This window comes from Salmo trutta, chromosome 32 (genome assembly GCF_901001165.1).
Source record: "Salmo trutta chromosome 32, fSalTru1.1, whole genome shotgun sequence".
Classification (NCBI taxonomy): domain Eukaryota; kingdom Metazoa; phylum Chordata; class Actinopteri; order Salmoniformes; family Salmonidae; genus Salmo; species Salmo trutta.
Window position 1 is genome coordinate 32,536,871 of NC_042988.1, and position 11,653 is coordinate 32,548,523.

The window sequence follows — 11,653 nt, forward strand, 5'->3', positions numbered from 1 at the left end:
CACATTTGGTATAATTTTTTCATGGCTTCCATCAGATGAGAGGATCTGAACTCCTCAGCTTGTTCTACAATCTTCAGACAGCTGCCTGACAATTTATGGATTACGCTGAAAGTGCAGACCTATCATTCAATGTATGAATGCAATTCTTTATTGTAAACCATTGTCAAAACTGATCCTATGCTTTTTCTTAAATGAACAAGACAATTTACAAAGCCAACAAACAAATAGCCATAAAAAAAAAACTGCTTGTGGTTTGTTTACATTTTAGGCTGATGACGAAATGTTAAATGCGCCGGAAAAGAAACCCCATTTGTTAGGGTCGCCGCGCCACTGGCAGTCATAAACCGTAGCTATTTCTAGAATTTATCTTATTAAAATCTATTTTTAAACCTAACCTTAACCACACTGCTCACCTTAAATTGAGATCCAGATGCTCGTTTTTGTTTTTACGATATAGCTCTCTAGCTAGTGGAAACCTAATTTGAATGAAGGATCATCTTCTTACAGTAGCTAGCAACTCATGTCTAACCGATTTCTTTGAAAGCCTGAGTTAGAGATCGGTCAGTGTTTTCTTTAAATGTCGAGGAGCTGATTAGCACAGTTGTGAACTTGTGCATGTGTTCAGTTCCAGGATTACTCGCTTGATTTGCAAACAAAGGCCATCTTGCAAGTTAGCGTGCTTGACAGTGATAGTATATTACCAGCCAACGCCCGGTAGCAACCGCCGCTGTCTAGCTGTTAGGCTTTTTCGTCTCGCACCGGGCTCATTGAAAATATTCAGCATACAGTTAAAAAAAAGGCATACGGGGACTGACTAAGGCTACTGCTGTCAAATGAACTGTCTGTCAGACCTCTCCATAAGTGACATAGGGACTTGTGGGTAAGTGCATCATCTAACTAGCTTGCTAGCATGTTACACTTGTTGCCTGTATCTGTCAAATTACTAGGGCAATTAACGTTATAAAGTTCCGTTCCCACTGTGGTGTATAGATTAGAGTTTTTTTTTTACTGTAGTTATTCCGTTTGTTAGCAATGAATGCACAATCGTGACCCTATTGACAATTTGATTGTGCCAGTCATCAATGATAGACCGCCTTAGCTGAGAATCTGAAATGAAACTAAAATGTATGATGCACTCTCCTGCAGTAAGTGGAGTGGATGTCCGAGCCTCGGGTCACTGTGGGGCAAGATGAGGCAGGGGCCGGGAGAGGGGAGAAAGAAGCTAAATCGGCACCACTGAAACAGCCCTCCAATGAAGCCTCCAGGCCTGGACAGCTAGGGTTAGTACCTCTGATGACCCTCACAACAGTCTTCTGCTTTCAGAACAGTTCCATTATACTTAGTAGTGCAGTAATGAGCACTGCTGGCTTGGTTTTGATGCGCCCGCCATAGTAGCAGGAACCGTGCTGGAAAAGACAATGTGTCAGCGCCTATACAGTTTGGGTTGACATGGATGTGTAAGAAGGGTATAACACACTGTTCTTTTTCACAGGCTGCACCCAGGCTCTCCGCTCCCTTCTGCTGAACCGAGCCCCTCCCCGTCTGCTGAAGGAAGCGGCTTGCTGTCGTTGCCGTGGGAGATGGTGGCACGCATCGCCTCGCACCTCCCGGCACAGTGTGTCATCACGGTCCTGCCACAGGTGTGTGTCAGTGGACAGCGTCATACCTTTCCTGGATGCCGATCTGCTTTAGCTTGTCCAGCATGCCATTGACAACAGAGTTGGCTAATGCCATAATAAACTGGAAACCATGCTAGGCTAGGGACATTTGAAAAAATAAGCGGTTGAATTCTTTATCTATCTGAGCTGTACTGGGCTGTCATGACCTGGTTACACATCCATCATAGCTGCTGGAACCATGCTGGAAAGGATCTTGAGAAAATACAATTTCCAAGCCAGCCTAGTACTATTCAGGCCAGCCCTACAGTGTGAATCAGGTCCATGTCTCTCCCTTTACAGGTGTGTCATGCCCTGGGAAATGTGGGTAAGGACAGCACGGCGTGGCAGTTGCGGGCACGCAGGCTAACTGGTCCCAGAGCTTCCTTCCCCGTGGGGCCACGGGACGGCTTCGACTGGCCCTCGGCCTGCCTGGAGATGGAGGAGCTGATTGCTTGCTGGACGGGCCAGGGGGAGAGGGCCGCCAGGGAGGCCGAGCAGGCAGAGAGGGAGAGAGAGGTGGAGAGGGCCCAGGAGAGGGAAAGGGATAGAGAGGCCCTGGCAGAGGAAGGGATTGGAGAGTGGGAGGAGGTGGAAGAAGGCAGGCCCCAAGTGGATGAAGGGGTAGAGGAGGTGGGTTTTCAAGTGGAGGGTGTGATGGCGGTACCGTGGGATGGGGAGGAGTTGATGGAGGAGGGAGATCCTCGGCTGCAGCCTCCTGCTGCAGCCGAGGCCATGATGGAGGAGGAGAGAGATGATGAACAAGGTTTCCTGGAGGCCATCGAGGTAGAGGAGAGAGTGGGAGTTTTGGCGGATAGAGATGGTCAAGATTACATAGCGGGCCCGAGATTGGGAAGAGAGGGGGAGAGAAACGGGTCCAGCCGCGCTCCCAGTCCTCCCCCAGCCCTGGAGCGCCTCTCCCTCCCCTCGGGGCACATCGCTGAGGTCAACTCGGTCCTCTTGGTAGGGGGCGACGGGGCGGTGTGTGCCTCAGGCTCCCGGGACAGGAACGTGAACCTGTGGGACCTACGGGATGGGGGCTCCACGGGCAGGCTGCTCCATACACTGGGGGGCCAGGGCCTCTTCAGCACCCACAAAGGCTGGGTGTGGTGCCTGGCGGCCCGGGGACCCCTGCTGGCCTCGGGCTCCTTCGACAGCACAGTGAGGCTATGGGACCTGGGGGCCCAAGGAGCTGAGAGGGGCCTAATCAGGGCCCGGGCTGCCGTGCTCTGCCTGGCCCTCCCCCAGAAGGACGTGCTGCTGGCTGGCACTTACGACAAGAAGGTCAGCGTCTACGACACAAGAGGTGAGTGATTCATAAGATGGGTACTTGTAGTCTCTGTTCTACTAAATTAGATTATATCAGTCGATAAAAGTGAACACAAACAATACTAATGGTTATCGTATAGAAATAAACTTACTGAGGGGTAATTGGACTAAGGGCCTTTACCCGTTCTAGTAATTATATTTCTATGTGTTATCCTTTGGTTGGCCAAATGGACTGCCCATTCAGAATATATCATCTGATTAGAGCAAATCAATGGGTTTATGGAATTTGACAGACTAACATTGTCAGACGTCGCTGGATGATGATGTCATGATCTGTCTGTGCTGCAGTGGCGGAGCCTCTGGTGAAGAGCCTGCGTCTCCATAGCAACGCGGTGCTTTGCCTGGTAGCAGACGAGCAGTACATCCTATCTGGGAGTAAAGACCGCACTGTGGTCATCTACGACCGAAGAGCAGGGAAAACCCTACAGAAACTACAGGTACAAACACACACACACACACACACACACACAGTATAAGAATATAATTAGATTGACAATTTACTGTTCATGTAGTCCCCACACTTAGGGTTGCAAAGGGAGGGTATATTACTGGAGACTTTCAAAGTATTTTTGGGTACTTCAGGTCGTCACAGGTATGTGTAGACACAGATATAAACATGAATACTGTTATTTATACACTGCTCAAAAAAATAAAGGGAACACTTAAACAACATAATGTAACTCCAAGTCAATCACACTGTCCACTTAGGAAGCAACACTGATTGACAATAAATTTCACATGCTGTTGTGCAAATGGAATAGACAACAGGTGGAAATTATAGGCAATTAGCAAGACACCCCCAATAAAGGAGTGGTTCTGCAGGTGGTGACCACAGACCACTTCTCAGTTCCTATGCTTCCTAGCTGATGTTTTGGTCACTTTTGAATGCTGGCGGTGCTTTCACTCTAGTGGTAGCATGAGACGGAGTCTACAACACACACAAGTGGCTCAGGAAGTGTAGCTCATCCAGGATGGCACATCAATGCGAGCAAGAAGGTTTGCTGTGTCTGTCAGCGTAGTGTCCAGATCATGGAGGCGCTACCAGGAGACAGGCCATTACATCAGGAGACGTGGAGGAGGCCGTAGGAGGGCAACAACCCAGCAGCAGGACCGCTACCTCCGCCTTTGTGCAAGGACGAGCAGGAGGAGCACTGCCAGAGCCCTGCAAAATGACCTCCAGCAGGCCACAAATGTGCATGTGTGCTCAAACGATCAGAAACAGACTCCATGAGGGTAGTATGAGGGCCCGACGTCCACAGGTGGGGGTTGTGCTTACAGCCCAACACCGTGCAGGACGTTTGGCATTTGCCAGAGAACACCAAGATTGGCAAATTCGCTGACGTGACAGAGTCTGGAGACGCCGTGGAGAACGTTCTGCTGCCTGCAACATCCTCCAGCATGACCGGTTTGGCGGTGGGTCAGTCATGGTGTGGGGTGGCATTTCTTTGGGGGGCCGCACAGCCCTCCATGTGCTCGCCAGAGGTAGCCTGACTGCCATTAGGTACCGAGATGAGATCCTCAGACCCCTTGTGAGACCATATGCTGGTGCGGTTGGCCCTGGTTTCCTCCTAATGCAAGACAATGCTAGACCTCATGTGGCTCGAGGGTGTCCCTAGTTCCTGCAAGAGGAAGGCATTGATGCAATGGACTGGCCCGCCCGTTCCCCAGACCTGAATCCAATTGAGCACATCTGGGACATCATGTCTCGCTCCATCCACCAACGCCACGTTGCACCACAGACTGTCCAGGAGTTGGCGGATGCTTTAGTCCAGGTCTGGGAGGAGATCCCTCAGGAGACCATCCGCCACCTCATCAGGAGCATGCCCAGGCATTGTAGGGAGGTAGGGAGGACATACAGGCACGTGGAGGCCACAGGCACTACTGAGCCTCATTTTGACTTGTTTTAATGACATTACATCAAAGTTGGATCAGCCTGTAGTGTGGTTTTCCACTTTAATTTTGACTGTGACTCCAAATCCAGACCTCCAAGGGTTGATAAATTGGATTTCCATGTATTATTTTTGTGTGATTTTGTTGTCAGCACATTCAACTATGTAAAAAATAAAAGTATTTAATAAGATTATTTCATTCATTCAGATCTAGGATGTGTTGTTTTAGTGTTCCCTTTATTTTTTTTGAGCAGTGTATATTATAATATACATACAGTACCAAAGGTTTGAATACACCTATTCATTACATGGTTTTTCTTTATTTTTACTATTTTCTACATTGTAAAATAATAGTGAAGAGCTCAAAACAATGAAATAACACGCATGGAATCATGTAGTAACCAAAAAAGTGTAAAACAAATCTAAATATATTTAAAATTTGAGATTCTTCAAAGTAGCCACGATTTGCCTTGATGACAGCTTTGCACACTCTTAGCATTCTTTCAACCAGCTTCAGCTGGAATGCTTTTCCAACAGTCTTGAAGGAGTTCCCACATATGCTGGGCACTTGTTGACTGCTTTTCATTCACTCTGCGATCCAACTCATGCCAAACCATCTCGATTGGGTTGAGGTTGGGTGATTGTGGAGGCCAGGTCATCTGATGCAGCACTCCATCACTCTCCTTGGTCAAATAGCCCTTACACAGCCTGCAGGTGTGTTTTGGGTCATTGTCCTGTTGAAAAACAAATGATAGTCCCACTAAGTGCACACCAGATGGGATGGCGTATCGCTGCCGAATGCCATGGTAGCCATGTTGTTTAAGTGTGCCCTGAATTCAAAATAAATTACTTAGTGTCACCAGCAAAGCACCATCACACCACCTCCTCCATGCTTCACGGTGGGAACCACACATGCAGAGATCATCCGTTCACCTACTCTGCGTCTCACGAAGACACGGCGGTTGGACTCATCAGACCAAAGGACCGATTTCCACCGGTCTAATGTCCATTGCTCGTGTTTCTTGGCCCAAGCAAGTCTCTTCTTATTATTGGTATCCTTTAGTAGTGGTTTCTTTGCAGCAATTTGACCATGAAGGCGTGATTCATACAGTGTCCTATGAACAGATGCTGTTGAGATGTGTCTGTTATTTGAACACTGAAGAATTTATTTGGGCTGCAATCTGAGGTGTAGTTAACGCTAATGAACTTATCCTCTGCAGCAGAGGTAACTCTGGGTCTTCCTTTCCTGTGGCGGTCCTCATGAGATCCAGTTTCATCATAGTGCTTGATGGTTTTTGTGACTGCACTTGAAGAAACTTTCAAAGTTCTTGAAATGTTCTGTATTGACTGACCTTCATGTCTTAAAGAAATGATGGACTGTTGTTTCTCTTTGGTTATTTGAGCTGTTCTTGCCATAATATGGACTTGATCTTTTACCAAATAGGGCAATCTTCTGTATACCACCCCTACCTTGTTACAACACTACTGATTGGCTCAAATGCATTAAGAAGGGAATAAATTCCACAAATGAACTTTGAACAAGGCACACCTGTTAATTGAAATGCATTCCAGGTGACTACTTCATGAAGCTGGTTGAGAGAATGCCGTGAGTGTGTAAAGCTGTCATCAAGGCAAAGGGTGGCTACTTTGAAGAATCTCAAATACATTTTGATTTTTTTAACACTTGTTTTGGTTACTACATGATTCCATATTTATTATTTCATAGTTATGATGTATTCACTATTATTCTACAATGTAGAAAATATTAAAAATAAAGAAAAACCCTTGAATGAGTAGGTGGGTCCAAACTAATTTTTTTGTTTTTAATCCCATCCTTCAGCTACACTCGACCCCTCCCATCTATATCTTGCTATACTATCTTGCTATACTTTATTTACTTTGCCACCATGGCATTTTTTTGCCTCCCTTATCTCACATCATTTGCTCACATTGTATATAGTCTTATTTTTTTCTACTGTATTATTGACTGTATGTTGTTTACTCCATGTGTAACTCTGTGTTGTTGTATGTTGTCGAACTGCTTTGCTTTATCTTGGCCAGGTCGCAATTGTAAATGAGAACTTGTTCTCAACTTGCCTACCTGGTTAAATAAAGGTAAAATAAAAAAATACAATCTGAAGACCATCCAGTTTGATTTCTATTTGCCATATGTTTTTAACTGTGCTGTTTCACAAAAGTTCTAAACCTATATACATTTTACAGGTACATAATATTTGACATTAGCTATCTTGTTGTTTTTAGTCCCACCCTTCAGCTCCACTCAACCCCTCCCATCTATCTGTCCATATAGTTTTCAACTGTGCTGTGATGTTTCACAAAAGTTCTGAACCTTTCTATTGTCATAGTTTCTACAGATTGTAAATTAAAGATTTATTTTCTAAACGTTTTATATTATTGGTGAATTGACTATGACTTTTCAAATCACCCAGCAGTGCTATTTGCAGAGTTAGCTCCAGGTAAATTCTTCAGCCATTCCTGAACCTGCGACCAAAAACAAGCTACATGTGGACAGTACCAAAACAAGTGATCTAATTATTCTGTCTCTTCACAGCAAAATCTGCAGAGCTGGAATGGTTGAATCCCCCATATATATAACATTATATTGGTTGCAAGAATTTTGTATAATAATTAAAACATTCTACATTTTGAATCCGGTGTTGTTTTGCATATCAGTTCATAAACCATGTGCCATGGTTTTGGCACATTGAAAATCTCTTCCCAACTATTTTGCAATCTATATGGCACAGCTGTCAAGTTTTTGGTCCTTAAATGAAACTGGTATACTTTTTTATTTATAAAAAATTTCTTTAACTAATTTTGGTCTTTAATGCAGGGCTGACAGACAAGTTCCTTAATTTCTGACCCTTCCGCTTGTGCTGTTTTGTCTTATTTGGTTCAACAATGACAGGATTTGGCAAGTCGGCACAAACAGATCCAGGACCAGGCTATAATATGTTAGTATGTGTGTCTTCATTCTGGGTTGTCTCCTCTCTTCCCAGCTGAGCTCGTACCTGCTGTCAATGTGCTACAGTGACAGTGAGGTGTGGGCGGGGGACAACCGGGGCATGCTCCATGCCTTCTCCATGCAGGCCGGTTTCTTCAAGCCCCTCTCCCAGTTCGACGTGGGACACACCTCACTGGTCACCGGCATCCACAGGTCCCCTGGGAGCCTCTACACCTGCTCCGCTGACCGCACCATCAAGGTACGTCCTGTTAGCCTGGTTAAACCAGTCTGAATGCTGTGCAACAGTGGTGGGCATGGCGTTCTTCCTGGTTTATGCCAGGCATACACTACACGATTTTGCCATGAATTCGCCATGTTTTTGCCGTCCCAGATTAATTTTCATGATCGGGGTGAAATCTTATTAATTTGGACTAGGATCAGTACGTCAGGACTCGTGTAGTTTGTTTGAGCGGGTCAAGGACTCACCGCTGATTGCTGTTCCATTCTCCAGACCCCTGTCAGAGGTCCCGATAATTTTGACGTCAGAAATGTTGATTGTGTATCTTGTAGTATGAGCAGTGCTACAACGCGATTGGGCAAGGACGGCTGCCAATAGCCAGAGCATTCAGTATGTGAGACCAAAACAAAGAGGAAAGCAACATGCACCGTGTGGACCGTGGTGATGGTGATGCTTTACATGGCCCGGTGCCCCGGTTGGGCGGAGTTTGATTATTTCCGACCATTCCATTGGTCCTTAAGTGAAATCTCCACCCACTGGGCCATGCAAAACAAATTCCAGCAATATTATATCTGCGTCCTACCATGACAGAAACCAAAAATAGAATTTCATATTATCATTATTTCATATTAAGTCCATATTCTTTTTAACAAATGTTTCTGCACGTAATAATGTGCACACCTATAAAGCAGTTCACTGTTTGCGCGTCAGCATCTTCTTCCTACGACAACCGAGAAACGCAGGGCTGGATCAGCTAGGGAATCATGGTGTAATGTGAACACCCACGTCCTGGGGTTGAGGATGGGCGGAATAAAAGAACAGGTCCAAGTTAAGATTTAGAACTTATGTTGTGTATTCCCAGCATTAGCCAGGCTTACACCCTGGAGCCCACTAGAATAGAATGTCTTTATTGTCCATCCGAGGATGGTTCTTTTTCTTTGGCATCACCGTACAATAATATTTTAACATATGTGGTAATATCTATTCAGCTCTGTTGTAATGGTATTCTGTTTGGGGTTTTTAGATAAATGGATAGGCTACTTTATTGTCCTCAAAGAGGAAAATCATTTTCACTGCCCATTCGGTTACAAACAACATTAAACCATTATCAAAGAGCGTGTGCATTAATGACATGAATGAACAAATCCATGTTCCTTCATTCCCTGTTCCTATCTTATCAACCATTCATCTTCCAGGTGCATCTCCCCTGTTCCCCTCCAAGGACGCTGTGCACACTGCACCACCAAGCAGGCGTCAATGGGGTGAGTCTCACATCACTTTTTTTATTTTTTTATTCTGATGGCTGATAGCCTCTCTCCTTAGCCTCCTACCTTGATCTGGTTGAAGAAAGATCTGTTTTACTCTCTGTCTCTGTCCTCTCTCTCGCTCTCTGTAGTTGAGTGTGGAAGCAGGAGTGCTGGCTATCGCATCAGGAGAAATGTGTGTGGAGGTGTGGAGGGCCAGGAGGTGAGGGGGGCCACACCCACCCTAATCTACTTACGTTCCTGAAGTGATGCAAGATGACTGACGTATAATGGTCTGTCATTTAAATGATAAACCTTCTCATACTGTATGCTGTGAGAATGTGGACGTGAAGGACCAGTGCTCTTAGCTTTACCCAAAAAACTATATACAAGCCAAACATATTTAGTGTGTCTGTGTGATTCCCATGTATTTTATCAAAGAAAATAAGAAAAGAACACACAAAAAGGCTTCCTTAACTAATGTAAAGAAATGTAAACGAAAAGGCCTAGATAATAACACTTCATGGTATGGTGTATTTCTGTCTGTGTCCCTGTGTTGTTGACCCAGCACTCGTTCAAAAGATTTCACATAAACTGGATTTTAGCTTCAAGTGTATATTTGGGAGTTAATTTGAGGCTCAGCACTACTGAAGGGTTTTAAACACTTGTACATGATTAGATTTTTCAATGGCCTGATTTTAGCTTGTTGATTTAAAATGAGGACATTCTGCCACCAGCATTCCAGACAGTTGGTCTCTAGAAAATAGATTAAGTATTTTTCTCTTTGACAATTGAAACAGATTCGGAAACACAATGGAAAGGATCAGTCAAGCCGTTCTGACACACTGATTGTAAAGTATTTTGGTCTAACTGTCATAATGTGTGTAGTGGCGTTCTTATACTCAGTACCACAGCACCTGTTTGTCAATTACACTGTTCTGAGTTCTTCCTCGTTCTCTCTTAGGGTAACTACTTTACCAACTCTTACCGTTTTACGTAAAGCTCTTTTTTATTTATATTTTTTTAAATTCTGCACTGTTGAGGAAAGCGCTGTACTGTTACACACATGACAAAATAAACGTTGATTTGAATCTGTAGCGTCCCAGCATCCACCTCGCTCAAGTGACTCGTTTGAGTGCAAAACCCAATAGTACTGCATTGTTCACTAATTATTTCTTACAAGTTTTTGTTATTACACACACTGATAGTCTGAGGCAACAGTGTCTGTCCTTAGCAACAATCAATCTCCATGCCAACTCCTTATCTGCGACCCCTCTTCACCTGCTGCAAGAGAGTCCTCTGACTGCATAAAAATATCCAAATGATTCAGATTTTGTAAATATGCTTTTGTGAATATGCTATGTGTGATTTCTTTTGTTATGAATAAAATGTTTACACTCAATCAATTCATTGTTTACCAGTCTACCCTGTGGTTCTGTAATGTCAAGAAGAAGATATAAACAGTTTGCTCTCCTTTGTTACAGCAGAATCCGGTTACAGCATGACCAATACTGTACCAATACTGTACCAATACTGTACCAACCAGTCACTTTTTGCTTTAGCCACGTTAATGTCTTGTCTGGCATGATGAAGTAGGACATGTTGAAGTAGCCTGGTATAAAAACGTTTCACTGTTGTTAATGATGAAGCACTGTTGAATGCAGCGCCAGAGAGCAGTGTCCTGAGGCAGCCTTTCTACAGCAGGACACAGGTCTTCTTGTCTTTGAAGGGGTTGGAGGAGGCAGAGATGCCGGTGAGGAGGGGGTCACTGCGACTGTGCTCCTGACAGTACTGCACCAGCTGGGCAGCTGCTGTGGAGATCTGGGAGGAAGAAGTAAGGAACAGCCATAACTTAAAGCTTGTCTCAAAGCTGAGGTTATTGTACATTCAGGAGAAAGGTGATGCCCAATATACAAAGAGTTACTGATGTGTCCTAAGACGAGGGTGGGGGTCACATTTTCCTTTATCCGTTCTGTATCAGACTGCTCTGCACTGCTCCCACAATTGATCTTATTTTTGATTCATCAAATGAAAGTACTGATCAACAAAATTGTCATTCTCCAAATTAATTAGAAATTCTACTTCCAACCAATTCATTACACACAGGCTACTTTAGTGTACTCACCTTGATCCTCTCCATGCTTGCCTCCACTCGTAGTTGTTCCACAGTCCTCCGTGCCTGCATCACACTGTTATTGCTGCACACCTTCCCTGACATCCCCTCCTCCAGAGAGACTCCCACTTTTAGTCCCAGACAGCAAGCTGAAACTGCACTTCTTTCCACTCCAAAGTGAGAGAAAATAAATTAATGGAATTGCAATCAATTGTTGAGA

General features: G+C 44.6%; 2 protein-coding genes across 3 annotated transcripts in view; one reads left to right on the forward strand and one right to left on the reverse strand.

Moving 5' to 3' along the window:
• The first annotated feature begins 300 nt into the window (after nt 1-300).
• Nucleotides 301-10,726, forward strand: LOC115171742 (F-box/WD repeat-containing protein 9). The gene is made up of 8 exons (XM_029728837.1): nt 301-880; nt 1,147-1,280; nt 1,493-1,640; nt 1,959-2,961; nt 3,273-3,421; nt 7,894-8,097; nt 9,273-9,338; nt 9,473-10,726. The coding sequence occupies exons 2-8, from the start codon at nt 1,159-1,161 to the stop codon at nt 9,545-9,547; spliced, it is 1,767 nt and encodes a 588-aa protein (XP_029584697.1). The 5' UTR covers nt 301-880; nt 1,147-1,158; the 3' UTR covers nt 9,548-10,726.
• The window catches only part of LOC115171744 (guanine nucleotide-binding protein G(I)/G(S)/G(O) subunit gamma-12-like), a 29,087-nt gene continuing 27,360 nt past the window's right edge, over nt 9,927-11,653 (reverse strand). Inside the window, exons 1-2 of one of the 2 annotated variants that reach the window (XM_029728841.1) lie at nt 11,446-11,538; nt 9,927-11,141 (exon numbers count right to left, since the gene is read on the reverse strand). In XM_029728841.1, coding sequence (XP_029584701.1) covers nt 11,016-11,141; nt 11,446-11,538 — 219 coding nt within the window. In that variant the 3' untranslated portion in view covers nt 9,927-11,015. Of the gene's footprint in view, nt 11,142-11,445; nt 11,604-11,653 lie in introns of those variants that run through there. The other variant, XM_029728840.1, reaches the window with a different exon arrangement.

Excerpts from the sequence above, each read along its gene's own strand:
- LOC115171742 (XM_029728837.1), top strand. The coding sequence starts at position 1,159 with ATGTCCGAGCCTCGGGTCACTGTGGGGCAAGATGAGGCAGGGGCCGGG. Across the intron at positions 1,281-1,492 it reads TCCAGGCCTGGACAGCTAGG|GCTGCACCCAGGCTCTCCGC; the intron begins GTTAGTACCTCT and ends TCTTTTTCACAG. Across the intron at positions 8,098-9,272 it reads CCGCTGACCGCACCATCAAG|GTGCATCTCCCCTGTTCCCC; the intron begins GTACGTCCTGTT and ends TTCATCTTCCAG.